At 36.7% G+C, this 15,690-nt stretch overlaps 1 protein-coding gene across 2 annotated transcripts; it reads left to right on the top strand.

Moving 5' to 3' along the window:
- LOC120329541 (dicarboxylate carrier UCP2-like) lies at window positions 1-10,303 on the top strand. Of its 2 annotated transcripts, none has more exons than XM_039396189.2 (7): window positions 1-159; window positions 6,208-6,808; window positions 7,189-7,810; window positions 7,906-8,056; window positions 8,158-8,339; window positions 8,499-8,640; window positions 9,028-10,303. In XM_039396189.2, the coding sequence occupies exons 2-7, from the start codon at window positions 6,686-6,688 to the stop codon at window positions 9,260-9,262; spliced, it is 1,455 nt and encodes a 484-aa protein (XP_039252123.2). In that variant the 5' UTR covers window positions 1-159; window positions 6,208-6,685; the 3' UTR covers window positions 9,263-10,303. The 2 variants fall into 2 exon arrangements, with proteins under 2 accessions (XP_039252123.2, XP_039252124.2); XM_039396190.2 differs by lacking the exon at window positions 1-159 and adding an exon at window positions 4,860-5,531.
- Window positions 10,304-15,690: the final 5,387 nt, after the last annotated feature.

Genomic DNA, 15,690 nt, shown 5'->3' with positions numbered 1-15,690 from the left:
ATTGTTTTTACCACCGCGTATTGTGTTTGTATATTACACAGGTTATGATATTAATGACTCCTGTTTTGTAAACTGAGTGGAATCGTTCAGTTGATGACATCATCACTACCATTGGTGGTTTGAACAACACTAATGATTCGGAATGAAGACTGAACAAAGGTATGTCGGTTATGGTAATATGAAGACAAAGAACAGGGCTCGTTTGCCTTGCTTGTGTTATTATATTATATCAATGGGGCAAAGCAATACAGCGATAAGAAGTGTTTAATTTCTGGTTCTGCCTGATTAGTATATTTGCTTGAAGCAAGGACACTGCAAGGATAACTCGGAAGTGAAAGAAAATTTTAAGTGGCGTCCTATGCAATTACGACCCAATCAATAGCACTCCAGGCTTTTAGAAAAAAATGTGGTTGACGCTTAATCGTAAGCCGAAGATAATATGGCCAGGCCAGCGTAAAAGCTCGTTAGCGCTGATTCTTTATGTCATAAGTGGTCGGAAACCCTTACCATGATTTAACGTTTACCTTCAATCTAATCGTAATCTTTGCAGTTTTATGTAGGTACGCAAGTTACTCCGTTCGGAATCTTCATTTCACCTTGTCTTATATAAACCTCTTATCATTCAGTTGGTATTATTCGTTGTAATAATGGTTCCACCTTTTTGGCCGTGTTGATGAAGGTTAAAACGAACACCTACATTAAAAATTGTGCGATAGCGGGTAGGTGTAAAGGTAGAGACCGAAAATAAGTTTTCCATTCTAAAGTTGTTAAATGGCAATTGACGTTCCAATATATAAATAAAAGTCGTAAATGGCACTAATTATTATTGTTGTAATGGTCAATGAAGCTGTTAAACCGTGTTAGATGGTTACGTTACGCACTTCAGATTGATACAACCTTTAATACTTCAAATGTGTTTGGCGCTTATATTACTTTTCACTCAAACGAAGGTCGCAAATCATGTAGAGACGTGACGCAGTTTACAGGTTCATGAATGGTCCAATTATGCGTAACAAAAATGACCATTGACGGATGCGTGACAGGGCAATATATTTTTATACTGCGTGGTCATGCGTGCGTCAGTTCGGGATTACTATGCAACGAAACAGAGTGATTTTTTGGTTAGTTGCTCATAGCATGGTAGCTCACAGCAACGGTGGCATAAAAATTAGTGACTAGTTTCAGATTAGTTTGGGCTATTGTAATTTCATCAATACGATTTTGGTATAAGAAATAGTTGAACTGTGGTGCTAAATGATATATTTAATCTAGATGTAAAATAAAACAAATCGTAATTATTTGTTTGAATTGAGCCCAGTTGATGCGACCATAATAAGCCTTTCAAATATACACTACAGGCTGAGTTAGTTCGTAATCCCAACGCTGCTACGTGGGTGGAAAGTATTGATCCAACCAATTTCTTTGTTCGAGTGAAATTGTTTTCGGGGACGTCGTGAGATCACTTCTTTTTCATTTACCCCGGCCAAGCTCGACGCTCATCCGATGATTTATTGTTTACGTCACTCGATGTGAACTTTGTACCCTGTGCGCTGCTTTTCCGCAATTTTTGAGAGCCGGACGTGCTCGCTTGGTAATAGTCGATAAATTGTGGATATCTGCCTAGCAAATGTAATCGTCAGGCAATCTAATATATATTCATCCAAGGACATAAAATTGCCAACGATACTTTCATGCACGCTGGTCTGTTTTCGCAACACTTGTCGTGAAATATGACGATTTCAAAATCTTCAGTTTAGTGTTTTACCTGAGAGTTTTGTTTATGAAAGCACTTTGGCGAATTATTTGAACACCAATCTTACGCAATATTACTAAGTCGATAGGAAGCATCACTCGGTTACAAACAACGTTAAAAGAAGTCGTGTCTCAGGCGACGCGATGCTGTAACTTTTTATCAAAATATGATGCAATACTGTCGAATATCGCCACGAAAAATTTTAAATTTTGTTCAGCAAACAGCGTAACAACTTTCACATTTCGATCAACGTCAGTTAAGATGAGTCACTTTTGAATTTATTGAATATGTTTGCAATTCCATGAGTTATTTACCGCCGTTAGTTTACTTCGAATAACGATATTTTAGCAGTGATTTTTCATTATATTCAAAAGATAGATCAATGTATATATACTGTGGATATTTTCGGAACGTTTAGTTTCGATGAAAAATATTAAAAGATATTTGAAATTGTTTAATTATTTCGTCGATTTTATATATTCGAGTATGTCAAAGTCATAGTAGGATCTGAATCACATTAATCTAACTTAAACGTGCAATAATTATATGACATGTATTGAGTTAATTTCTTTGACTTCCTTTTATTTATGAAAGTCAATTTTGTCGGGATTTTAATTAGGCCGTTGTCAATTGTGCAATTGAAATATTTTTGGCGTATCCATAGTGAAATTATAGAAGTCCAAACACGTTGGGCGAAATTAGGAAATCGCCGTCAACAACAATTATGATTGGCTACAGGGGTACTCTTTGGCACGCCTCATTCTTTTATCCATATCTGACTGAATATATTTTTGCGATTCAGCATCACCTTGTAGAGGAGTCGTTCTCTTCTGGAACTATTCTCTGTGTGAGTACGCTAATATTGAGTGCGTTGCTATTGAACACAACGAATATGCAACATTTCTCAGTAATGTCATAACCATACTGATCAGAGTGTATATTATACAGGAAATTCGAAAATGTTATTTCTTGACCTGACTTTTAATATTGTCTAACGCTGTTGAGTATACCCTGTCCCTGACTAATGAAAAACTATCTTTAATAGTTGCCTATAATGTACGCACCTGTGGAGTGGTAAACTACGCGTCGCAATTGGACAGCACTTGTAGGTGCGCCAAAAATAGTCCAACCCTTTTGGTTGTTTTTTGACATATCAAATCCTACTTGCCAATTTGTAAGTCAAGGATAATTTACGACATTATCATTCTGAAAAACTTAATCAATTTTCATTGTATTACCGGTTATTCCACGTCATTCTATAAATCAGTGGTGATTTGACGTCGGTGGGGGTGTGACCAATAATAAAAGGTCCGAACGAGTCACACCACGAGTTTGAAGATAAAAAGTAGGCGTTTTCGGATATTTTTGCTCGTGACGCAAACACTCGCGCCTTTTAAAGCAGAAAATTTGGTGAAAATCTTTTTTGAGCTACTTAATTATTACAGATTAGACCTAGAATGGCAATCGGACAGCATTTTGTATGTCTGTAAAGTCGAGTATAGAATACAAGAAAGATATCTAAAAGAGTTGATAACTTAACTAGACAAATACCAAAATGTCAGCAAATTAGCTTTGGATTAGTTTTTTTAGAGGTTACATAAAAACATAAAATAATTTGGCAAAGTTTTATTTTATGACTTCGAAAGTTAGTACATCAGAAAGCCTGAAAACCAAGGCCATATGCACGCACTACGTACCACGTCAAAGGTTACCCAAATGAATTGCCCTCTGTGAACGGCAATTTGAACCACGAACGCAAAATCTGAAAAATGATTTCAAATCCATCTCAGGGTGAGATTCGCTCTCGTAAATTTTATGCACGTATACAAAATGTATATCCGAACTATATGTGTTTCGATTCAATTTACAGTACTGTCCGAATGGATATCGCAGTCGCCATCACAGAGTCGCACGTTCTGTGAATAAACAGTCTCCGCGCCAATACTGACAACTTGTTTACTGAAGAGGTGTGTGCTGCATTCAACGCGAATTCGTTTTTAATTGGTTCCAAGAATTGAACGTGATAGCAAAGTATGTTTGAATATTATTATAGAACTAACAAACGAGTTTGTACATAGTCCCCTATTATTTGTATGACGCGATAAAGGCGGACAAGTGTTTGTATTGATGTTTTAGTTTCAACTCTTTTGTGTGGTGTAATATCAAAAACATCTGTAAGAGGGTATATGAGTTCCTGGGTATTACACAACCCCATGGTAAAAATGTATCTTTGAATGGAAATGCATGATTTGTCCATATTTCATTGGGTAAAGCAACGTCTTATTAAATACAATGTTATTCAATGCCAGCGTTGTCTAAAGTTCGATGATTTTCAAGCTTTAACGCTGTGATTTTAAATTCAGTACTCCTTTCTGGTGGAAATTTTAGAATTTCTGATTAACATATTGCTGAAGCAGCACAAATTACAAGCAACAATTTCATAATTTGCATTTTTGCCTCGGGATATGAAATGCACATGATGAATAACACGTTGCACGTTATATTTCGTCTGAATATGTTGCCCTTTTTTTTTAATTTATGGAGATTTAGGGATTAGATGGCAGATATGAGTTTAACAAAGATCCAAAATTCCTCACGAAAACAATATTGCGAAACCTCAACGTGCAGATGAGCACAGAGACCTCGGCATTTAACAAAGGCGATACCTTTTCAAACCTGATTGGTCGAGAAACCACATCAGCTGAGTGCGGGCTCAGACGTCATCGACACACCTCGCTCATCGGGATAGTTACCGACCAATCAGAAAGCGCTTTATTATGTGAGTTATGGATCGGTTTTTAGTTCGGGTGGGGTCAAACGGTGTGTTTCGCAACACCTATATACAAAGTTGCCAAACTTGACTAATCGTGTGAAATTATCGTCCATAAATAATGAGGCGAGCCTGGGTCGATTTTATTGACTGAAAAGTTCGCCTGAATAAGGAACTACTCCTAAGCTTTGTCACTCAAAGTGATGTCTATATCACTAATTCAGAAAAGTTTCGGGGTGCTTTAATTTATTATGATGAATATGAATTTTTAGAAAAGTTTCGGGGTGCTTTAATTTATTATGATGAATATGAATTTTTAATGTAATGTTCACATTGTTAGTTGTATCAAATGAATTTTGCAGAAGTAGACTACTTGGGCATAAAATAAATTCGAAAATTTTTTTTGGCGTTAGATAAGTACAACATTTGAGCTAGATTAGAAGTGGAAAGATAATGGGTCACCAAACAGGTCGTTCGTATTAAACGAATAAGTTCACATCGTGTTGATTATAATTATAAGCGTTACAAATCTCATCTATTGTTTTTCTTGTTCAACTGCGGGATGTAAATGACCATCGGATAATCCACGTTGGTCATACTAATTAATATTTGATCGAGGATTATTTTTTGTTTCAAATCTATGTGACCGTTTCGGGGATTATCTTGTGAATAAATAAATTGTGTTGTAACCATGCAAATCCTGTGACTTACGTCCACGAAAGTAACTGCTTTCTAGCTGTTGAATTGATCCATTCGAGAACTTTGTACTATTGATGATCTATATAATTTTGGACACGTGCTATGTCACAGTTATGCTTCCGATTTGATGTTTGATTTTGTATCACTATTAGTATGGCTCAGTATTATGACAAAATAATGATAAATTGAGTATTTGCCTCTATTTAAGAAAATCGATTTATTTCTCTGACATTATTTAAAGCATGCAAGCGTAGGGATTGTTCAAGTCACTAAGTGTGAGTAACTAGTCATTCATGGAATCAATTGCAGGTGAGAGTGCCCTCCATGCAAGTTGATTATGAGTTACTTGTGTTACATCGTATAAATAGGAATTTACACAAGTCTGGAGTAAAAAAGTTGTAATTTTGATGTACTGAATATTATATTTCAAGTCGTTAGTGTTTAAGCTTTTGTTAATAAAATTGAGGTAGTCTAGCTTGCATACACGGGTCAGCTTGCTACAGTGTCTTATTGAAAGGCAGTGTTTACGAAACGATTGTTCTTATTTTATTTGTGTGTGTGGACTTTGCCCGATCGACGTGTTTCATTTTATACGTTGTCAGTGGTTGTCTCATTATAAAAACGATTGGTTTCAGTTCAATAGATACCCGTGTTTCGAAATTCATAATAATTCGGTACTACTTTGCGCCTGACTCATTACCGGCCAAATACGATCACGTACGCGCTCGGTTCCTGTCTTTCGTAATTTGGCGACTAGCTATTACGCAATATAAAGCACTTCTTGAAGCCGTCTGGCACAAAACGGTCATAATTAGCATTTTCTCCAGGCTTTTGTTTGCTTACCGTGTGGATCCATGTTACCTGATGTTTGGTTTCAGTAAACATGGAAGACTTGCGCAACGTAGTTATGTTTGTATAATATTATAGTGGTAGAGATTTTTGATGATACGACAATCGTAACGCGAATGCCCTCTCTATTTTTCAGGGCTTCAAATTCATCTTCAGTATCTTTACATAGCATGTCAGACGAGCCGAAGTCGCCGACAAAAGTCGACACAGACGTTGTAGCCAGCACAGGAATACAGAAAGAAAAGTCGTTGCCGTCAGTTCAAGAATTCCCTATTGTAGGGAAGCAGAAATTCGGGGTTTTTACGTCATTTTTGAGAACTTTCGATTTTGGTGGAAAGAAAAGAGAACATATTTTGGACTGCTCGAAATCTGTCAATCTTGGTTGCTCAGATTATGATAAAACTGAATCCGAAAACAACAAAAACCAGTCGAAAACCCTTGATATGTGGGCCTTTTACTACTCGTAAAAGTCAATCCACAGCCCCACCCATTTTGATTCAACTCTGATAGCTGGAACTGAAACTTTTTTTTCGTCAGATTATTTGTGCCAAAACTAGTTAATTCACCAACCTCAAGAATTATATCAAAATCGATCATAATTTAAGTCATCGAAAATGAAGACTTCTCCGGACGAAGTTGGGCTTCCCCTTCCCTTGAAAATCGCCGCCGCCGGACTTGCCGGGTGTACAGCAGATCTGGCTACCTTTCCACTGGACACAATTAAAGTGTGGTTACAGGTGAGCGTTTTACTCAATGTTAAAATTTTGATACTTTTTCAATAAAATGTATGCGGAACGTTGAATATCTTCTGAAATTACTGGTGTAACTTTAATTTCTCTATCCAATGCATGTACTCTATCTAATCATTTTTTTTTTCGGTGTTTTTGTTAATGTAAAACAGGTTGTATGAAAATCATCGTTCCAATTCCAATGGTCCTCTTACTTTATCGAGTGATGATGACCTGAGAGCAGAAACAGCACGGTTGAAAATCAACAGGACTTCATTCTTATCAGTTCCTGCATGCCTTCTCTCTTGTCTTAATCGACGTAACACCGTTCGGGACACATTCCTGTTTGCAATTGTTATCTTGCATTATGTCATGGTTGTTTATTTCAGGTCAAGGGTGAAGGTGGCGACAAGACTAGCTCATCTAAACCATTAGCCGCAAAACATTCCACAGTACCAAAGGGCAAGATTGGTCTTCCTGTTCAAACATCACACTTCTCGCACACACTGGCTTCTAATTATCCCAATACGGCTCGCCCATTTCCCGGTGCAAAATCAACATTTCAAGCATCTACACTGCCAAAAGGGCTACATTTAACCACCCCTGGATCAGCATCCGCTACCTATACATTCACAGAACTAACGTCATCCGAACTTTACATGCTCAAAAAGTTATCTATGTCAAAACAAGGTGGCAATGGTTCAGCAGCGACTACTCTGTTGGACAATGCCGTTTGCTCCGCCATAAAAGTCAAAGCAAATGCTACACAAACCTTCAATGAACTTACCTTATCGGAGATTTACATGGCTAAGAAGAGAGCTTTTGCAGCTGTAAATCCGTCGAAAAGCGCTAAAGGTGCAATGCAAACCATTATTTCCAACGTGAAAAAGAGTGGGGCGAGATCTCTCTACAGTGGATTGAGTGCCGGCTTGCAACGACAAATCGGATTTTGTTCCGTTCGAATCGGCTTTTATGATAACGTTAAAAACTTCTACGTCAATCTGCTGCCAGGTGAGTTCAATATCTAGCTATACCTATATTATAGGCATTAGGCAAGATTATACAAAGAGGGCGTCGTTGTCTATGACCCGTTATGTACTTTTCAGGTGGCCCAGATAGTAAATTGATCGGCCAACGCATCCTCGCTGGAGCAACGACAGGCTTCATGGCGGTGTGTATGTTCCAACCTACTGAAGTGGTGAAGATAAGAATGCAAGCTGAAAAGGGAAGATACACCAGTTCTTTGCAAGCGTACAGGTTAATATTGCTACCGCATATATGTCTGTAACCATGTATTTTTACTGCACGCTATGTCTTACTATAATTTTGGAAATAACATCATTCATTTGATCATTTAGATCCTTGTATAAAACTGGTGGAATTGCCGAAGCGTGGAAAGGAATTGGCGCCAATTGTACTCGAACTGCAGTAGTCAATGTATGCGAATTGGTCACATACGATCTCATTAAAGAAACCATTTTAAAGCGGAATTTGATGACCGACAGCTTGCCTTGCCATTTTACTTCCGCTCTCACATCTGGTAAGAGTTTTACTTCATATGACGTCATAATATATTTTAGTGTTGTGATGGAATGTCCCAATGTCACGCTATGCAAATGGCATAAACTCAATGTCAATGATATATATTTTGTTATGTCTCACTGAGCTGTCTGTTTAAATAATCAAATTCTGATTTCAGGTTTTATCACAACTGTGGTGGCCTCACCCGTCGATGTCGTAAAAACAAGGTATATGAATTCGGACAAAGGAACGTACAAGAATCCTATCCAATGTGCGGCTAAAATGTTTAAATCCGAAGGATTAAGGGCGTTTTATAAAGGGTAGGTACATTTTTTTCAATGGCACCATAAATTTATTTTACAATTGTTTTCCTTTGAAGTTTTCTATTTTTGAATAAGAGCAAGAAAATTTAGTAGCAATATAAATAGGTCAGGAAAAGTTGCAGCAGTCCATGTTTTACAGAGTTTGCGTCTGTCCATAATCGACATAACAACGCATATAGGTAATTCACGAGTACTCTTTTGTGGATTATGAAGATACAACACAGCCTTGCATATTCATTCATACTGTGGGGATCGACAATGCAAATTCAGTCGATTTATTTTTCAGCTAAAATGCGAATCCCGCATTCTAATATGGGCTGTGGTGGTGAGGCCACAGTTACAGCGCACAAGTTCTATAAACATATCTTTCTTTGTCTAAAACAGGTTTGTACCGTCCTATCTTCGTCTCGGATCATGGAATATAGTCATGTTTGTATCGTACGAGCAATACAAAAGAATTTTCAAGGACGTCGCTGATTCTACCCCCGAATTCCCGGCTCCTCACCTTGGCACTTCCGCACCTTTACTGACTCCCACAGAAGCGGTCGTCGAACCGGTGTACCCAAGTTACGTCGAAGCTATGTTTCACGCCCAACATGAGAGTGGTCCAATTTCGTAACACTAGACATTGCAATTGTGCATTAGGCAGATTTTAATTTTTGGCTTATAATTATTGTTAGTTTTGTGTCGTTTTTTAATCATGGCTTAAGTTTATACGCTTTTTCGTAATGACTTGACGTTTCACGTAGATTTAGGTTTACTGAAAGTTTTGCCTCGTCTGTTGGTATAAGTATATCGGCCACCGACGTTTGACTGAGTAGAACCAGTATTGAAGATCTGGTTACAGTAACTAAAATTCGAAACTTACATAGAAATTCGAAAAATAAGTGTTTTCATAATGTAGTTTTGTCTTCAGTAATTTTCACAATTTACGTAGTTATCCTGGCGTATTCCTCATTTGGAAAAATATTACCGTGGAAGAATATCTCCAGTTCGAATCGGAATAACTTTTCAAACTATGCCCGAATTTTCACTAAAAATTTCAATTCAAAATCTACTAGCGTCCAAAGCATCTGGTTTTTAAATAAGTAGAAAATTCATTAGTAGTTTTAGTGATTTGTTCTAACTTTTGCCATTTTATTTCAAAATTCTTTATAACTAATCAACATTGATTTTATTAGCGCGTTTTAGCGTTTTACTTTTTATTGAAAATTATTTAGAAATAGTTATATACTTCCATAAATGTGTATAATTGCTTTTTTCCCCTTAGATTGTGGTAATCTTGCAATAGTTATGTTTTTAACTAGCTGACAATCCGGTGATTGAATTAAATGTTTTGATAACATTTTTCTACTACGATATAATTTCTCATAAACGCTAGACAAGGTAAATGTTTAAACCAACATTTACTATTTCACCCTGTCTAAATTTTTCCAGCTATGCGGCAAAGAAGGTCCAGCTGCAATATTGTATTTCCATCATCTCTTTAATGTTAATTGAATATTGAAATGTCAGTTTTTTGTTTGCTTATAAAGATGATACACACTGTGCTATATATATATTTTGCATGTTAATTATTTGGGCGAATGTCGCTTTCTGCCGTTTACTTTTATTTAAAGTTATACCGTGTTATTATGACGAAGAAAAATTCTGAACACAACACCGGTATATGTTCATTTCTTAGACTTGTATCGCATGGGCAGTTGTGGGATTGGGATGCAGGGGGTTCGCAGAACCCGTTCTTGGAATATCGTTTCAATGAGCAAACCCGATCATGTTTTTTTAAAGCAGTGATTCGTCATGGTTTTCTGAACTGAGGAAAAAAAACGTATATATTTTTTAATTTTGAATGCCATCAGTGCATATTAGTGAAAATAGAACTAAAATTCGATTTGAATATCGTATGGCAGTTAGTGACGGGTTACAAATAGTTTCGGACGTCTCAACGATTCATTAAGTCTTCCATAATTATTATGTAGTAGGTTGTAGTATTATTATATTCCCAATCCATGCTAAACTTAGATTACAAGCATGGCAGAGGAGGAGCAACTGCCAAATCCGATTCGGATATTGAATAAAAAATTTCCTTCTGAAACATTTGCCCGAGTTCTTCGCTTTCAAGTGAGGATCATACAATATAGTTACAGTTTTAAGCGAATTTCTGTCATTAAACTTGATTTTGCAATTTCGAAGCAACATGTCGAAGACGGCTGATTCAGTCACGCGTGAAATTACCCTGATATACCATATGTTAAAATGAGTAAGGAGTTCTCGCTTGAAATCAGTTGAGCCACATACATGTATCGCAGTAGGCCTAACTGAATTTTCAATAAGTTTACAGCCTTGTAAATCGAGCTAGCTGCACGAAATAGTTACATCGTATGAAAAATGCATAGATTATTGGGACCGTAGCAGTTATACTTGCTATTTGAGTAAACGCATTCAGTTACGTCCGAATTCATTACGTCGAATAATAAATTTGAGACGATGCCAACCACCGAGCGTTCAAATAACAAAGGCGTCGCTTCGTATTTTATGTCGTGACGTAGCAGGAAATCATCTGATTATGGCTCACGCGACGCCCACCGCTCTAGACCAATGACAATGTGTGCTGTTGCGAAATGCCGCATTTCGCAAGGCTACGTGCGAACCGTTGTTTTTTCAGAAAGCTCGGATCTTATTATAACAGTTTGGCGTGTGACCGCAAAATAAACTTAGCCTGTTTGTGGAAAATTTCGAAATACACAACCCAATGAAAACTCCGTACTTATTGTTCAAAAAGCTTTCCTGTTTCCACTAGTATGAAATAATCTAATATTGGACTTGTTTTTTCTGCAGATGCAAGTCATTGCAGCCTATTCAAATTCATATGAATGAATAAATTGACGAGATGAAATTTTCAATCATTGGCCCATATTGAGAATCACAGCGAGTTTTCTTTTGTAAAATGCCTATCAAATCTAATTCCGACGTAATTTTATTGGCATTGCATTTTCACATTTCATTTGTACTCGTGTTCTGCTTTCCTAAGGTCAGAAGATGCAAAATTTAACCTCCGTTGCGCCATCTGCCGATGGATCATAGATATTATGTTAGCGACGAGAACCCGTGACTTCATTTTTCATTCTGACTCTTTTCCAGTCAGAAATACTATCCCATGTAATAAATTGGGTACTCCCGTAATATGTGAACCAATATGGCGGACACCGGAACGTAGTATGTGTACCAGGTTAGGCTTAGGCCATGATTTCAGGTACAAATACTGGCACTTCGGGAGTCACTTGGCTAGTCCCCGAACTCGTAATAGAACTAAAGTAAGGAAAATTGGAACCTCCTGAAGTATGCGCACCAAGATGGCGCACAACCTGAACCCAGGTCATTTGAAAGATATTCTAGAATGAACATAACTTATGTGCTACTGCTAGGCGTCCTAGATTACTAAAACGTTTGAGTAAACATAATAATAAAGAAGTTCAAGTGTTAAAATATTTTTTTCATATTCGTAGTAAATAATTTATGGGTTCTGTTTTTGTTTCACCCTTTGTATATGTAAACGTATGATTCGCGAACTATATTGTTCAATCGTTATTTACATCCACATCCTATAAGAATGTCATATTATACGCTGCTTGTCTCCATCTAACGATAGCACGCGAAAGAAAAACAATTTTAACGCCAATTTCAACATCATCTCTGGGCTACTTATGCAATACATAACATAATAGCATACCGCTTTTTAAGCAAATCGCCAGCACTTGCATAAATCAGAAATATTACGTTTTATAAAACAACTACTCTAGATAGATATGTATACTTGTAATTAAATGAAAAACCGTAATGGAACTACACAATATATATATTATGGGATTTGCGATCTGTAACAGTCCAATCTATGACGGAAACATTTTTGCACAGCGAACCGTATTCAATCTGAAATATTTCCGCAGAAAGCCGTCAAAACAAATATTCAGCAAGGAAAATTTATTACAACTCATATTTATTCAGCAAAGATATCCTTTCGCATGTTTTGCCGCAGCTATACGCACTCACATTGATATTACGAAACTCAGTGACAACAACATTGTTCCCCCACGCATGTTCTGTTTCGTATCGAACGTATCGAACGCGCCACTCTCAGCCCCTTTGTCCACAAACAAGCCACATGCATAAATCAGCTTCTTTATACACTTGGCAAAGAACAGCGGTTTTCTTAAATGAATAAAACACAATTGATTAACATAAGTCAAATCATATAACAACAACAAAAGGCAAATTTCTCACCAAACGTTTTCCGATCCGGGAGGCTAATAATATTACAATATATATATATATATATATATATATAACAGATAAATAGTCCACAAAACAGACAAATATCTGCGACTCTTACACGACGAATACGTGATGCAAAAATGACCGAAAGGAAAACGCTAAACCAGACAACAGATAATAATACTAATTTACGCTACAAACAAAGGGAAAAAGGGTAATAATGGGTCTACAACAGGCCTGCACAACTCAAATTACCACGAGGGCCGCAATCATAATTCTGAAAGCCCAGCGGGCCGCAAACTTTGCCACATACATATTTCACAAGATGAACTACAAATCAAAATAATATTGTGAAACAGTAAAATTTAATGAAACGCTTTCATTAGTGGGGAGCTTGAAAATTTGAAGAATCTTATTTTCTTGAGTAAAAACGAGGTACAGTATTTTTGCATATATATGGGATGACAAATATGTATTTAGTGGTTCATCTACCTTGAAAACCCACCCTTCATTTTCAATATTTCTTTTTTATTAGAATTAGGTATTGCGTGTTGCAGCATAAACTGACTGCAGGAAAATATTTTACTCGGGTTCAGTTTTGTAAAATCGTCCCAAATATATGTATGACAATTTATTTAGTCATATCTAACTGAATGAATGGGCATTAACGCTGGTTAAAGCATCTGCTATAAATTTTTCTCTGGGTTTTGCCCAATTTCCCAATCTTTCCGTCGTCATTGTCCGTGTTTTTTCATTTTTTATATTTGTATTCTGTGCTGTAGACAAAAGATCGAAATAAAGTTGTATTGTTGTTGTATCGCATGTCAAAATTTTTTACCAGGAAGAGTATGCTGCTCGGTAAATGACTCTTCAGCTCTATGGTTTCCGGCCACTGATCTATAATAAATCTATATTTTTGTACTGAGCTACAAATGGTATCTGTTCTAGTACAAAACGGTACACTTTTGGCCTGGTACTATTGTAGAGAAGGTCGTGGCCTTACTCTGGATGTACTTATTTCCCGAACTACTTAACGTATTCATTTAACGCTTGAATCTTAGGACAATGGCAAAAGTATATGTGAAATAGGATATATATGCCATTATATACGAGTAACTACATCTGAATAAGCTTATGAAGAAGTTAATATTTTCAGAAACTTCTTTTTGGCAATATTTATTCCCCCTTTCTGGAGAAACAATCATAAGATACGCTTGTACGAAGTGTAAGGCATTGATAAATAATACCAAGTCAAGGCTAATTTCATACCGGATTCATTTTATCCAATCACAACGAACATTTTTCTGTGATTCAGCTTGTTATCATCTGCATTGTAAGCTACTTATTCGAAATATCCCTTCCGCCACATAAGCCTATTCATCTCTCAAATATCCCTCATAAACCTATCCATTGCACCTCAGTTGTAACAGATAGGTTCGCGACCAGTTTGTGGCTCGTGATTCTCACTTTATTCGACACGATGTCTACTTATGGATAGTTTTGATAAATTCTTGTTGTTGTTGTTGGGTGATTGTTGTTCAATTTTCAGAAAACAGTTAAAGTTGCTGGAAAGCTATCACCTCTATTTAGGTTTTTCAAGTTCCTCTTGGAGTACTATGAGATCCGGTATTTCATTCCAAATTTTACTCGTTCAATAAAATTAAAAGAAAACACTCCGGCATGCTTTAATCCAAGTCTCAATGTATTAACGAGGTGACGGACGAGTCATGCATTAATGTCAGCCTCATTTGTCAACGATTATAGAATCTAAGCAAACAAATGCATAGTCAGAATATGAATTAAAAAAAAAGAAATACATGAACATATGAGCAATTTCGCTTCATATCGAACAACGTTCGGTGATTATTGAACTTTGGAAGGGATTTCAAGTCGGTGTTTGCTGACTAAGATGTGGTTTGCTTATTTCAATTCCTTCAACAAAAGTACAAAATAAAAATGGCTCACTGAGAAAGTAAGTATCGCGTGGACAATAAATAATCATGGTATCGTTTAACACAATGCAATTAGGCTCTTTGACGTAGTCATTTGATATTCGTAGCAATATATTTGAATATTTATCTACTGTATTTTGGTAGAAAACAGTTTTAACAATCGCACGAACATTCGAGATGTTGCGGTATTTATTTCATGTTGCTAAACATTTCTAGAAGAGGCATTTTTCTTATTGTTAAAATGAAGTAACGCCCCTATTTCTCTCGAAAAATAAAGAAAAGAATTATGACAGCGAGCTCGTTTCTTCATATGAAACCGTGTAGCGCGAACGCTAGGTGTCGTTTCACACCAAGAAAAAGCTTCAAAGAATATACCTGGACAGTGGACACGATGTCAAGTTTACACACACTGAAGTGCGTGCGGATAAAACTTAGAGAACCTGATATGAAACTACCTCTAAATGATTTTAAGTATTCAATGTTGAAAACATTTTTCTCAAACGCCAGGATATTTGTGGAGTACAACCTTCGTATTGTGTCTATTTGCTGTACGCAACTGCCTTCTACAAAGCACAATGATCGGCGTGACCCGTCCATACATGTTTTGGTATTTAAAAATAAACAGTTTGCGAGGCGTGGTAATTACTGCAAAGAAACCAAAGTGTTTATCAGTGACATTTGCTCAAGCAGGAGAATATGGTTGACCCCGGTCATGACGTGTTTGTACAATACCTCTGCGAGAATTAATTTTATTGACCTACTTGAGTGAATGGATAGATACATAATCAATCACAAAAGAAAATAAATATGATGCTAAAAACGT

The sequence above is a fragment of the Styela clava genome, chromosome 12 (genome assembly GCF_964204865.1).
Source record: "Styela clava chromosome 12, kaStyClav1.hap1.2, whole genome shotgun sequence".
Lineage (NCBI taxonomy): Eukaryota > Metazoa > Chordata > Ascidiacea > Stolidobranchia > Styelidae > Styela > Styela clava.
The sequence above is the reverse complement of the archived record's forward strand: the minus strand, read 5'-3'. Positions and strand labels throughout refer to the sequence as shown.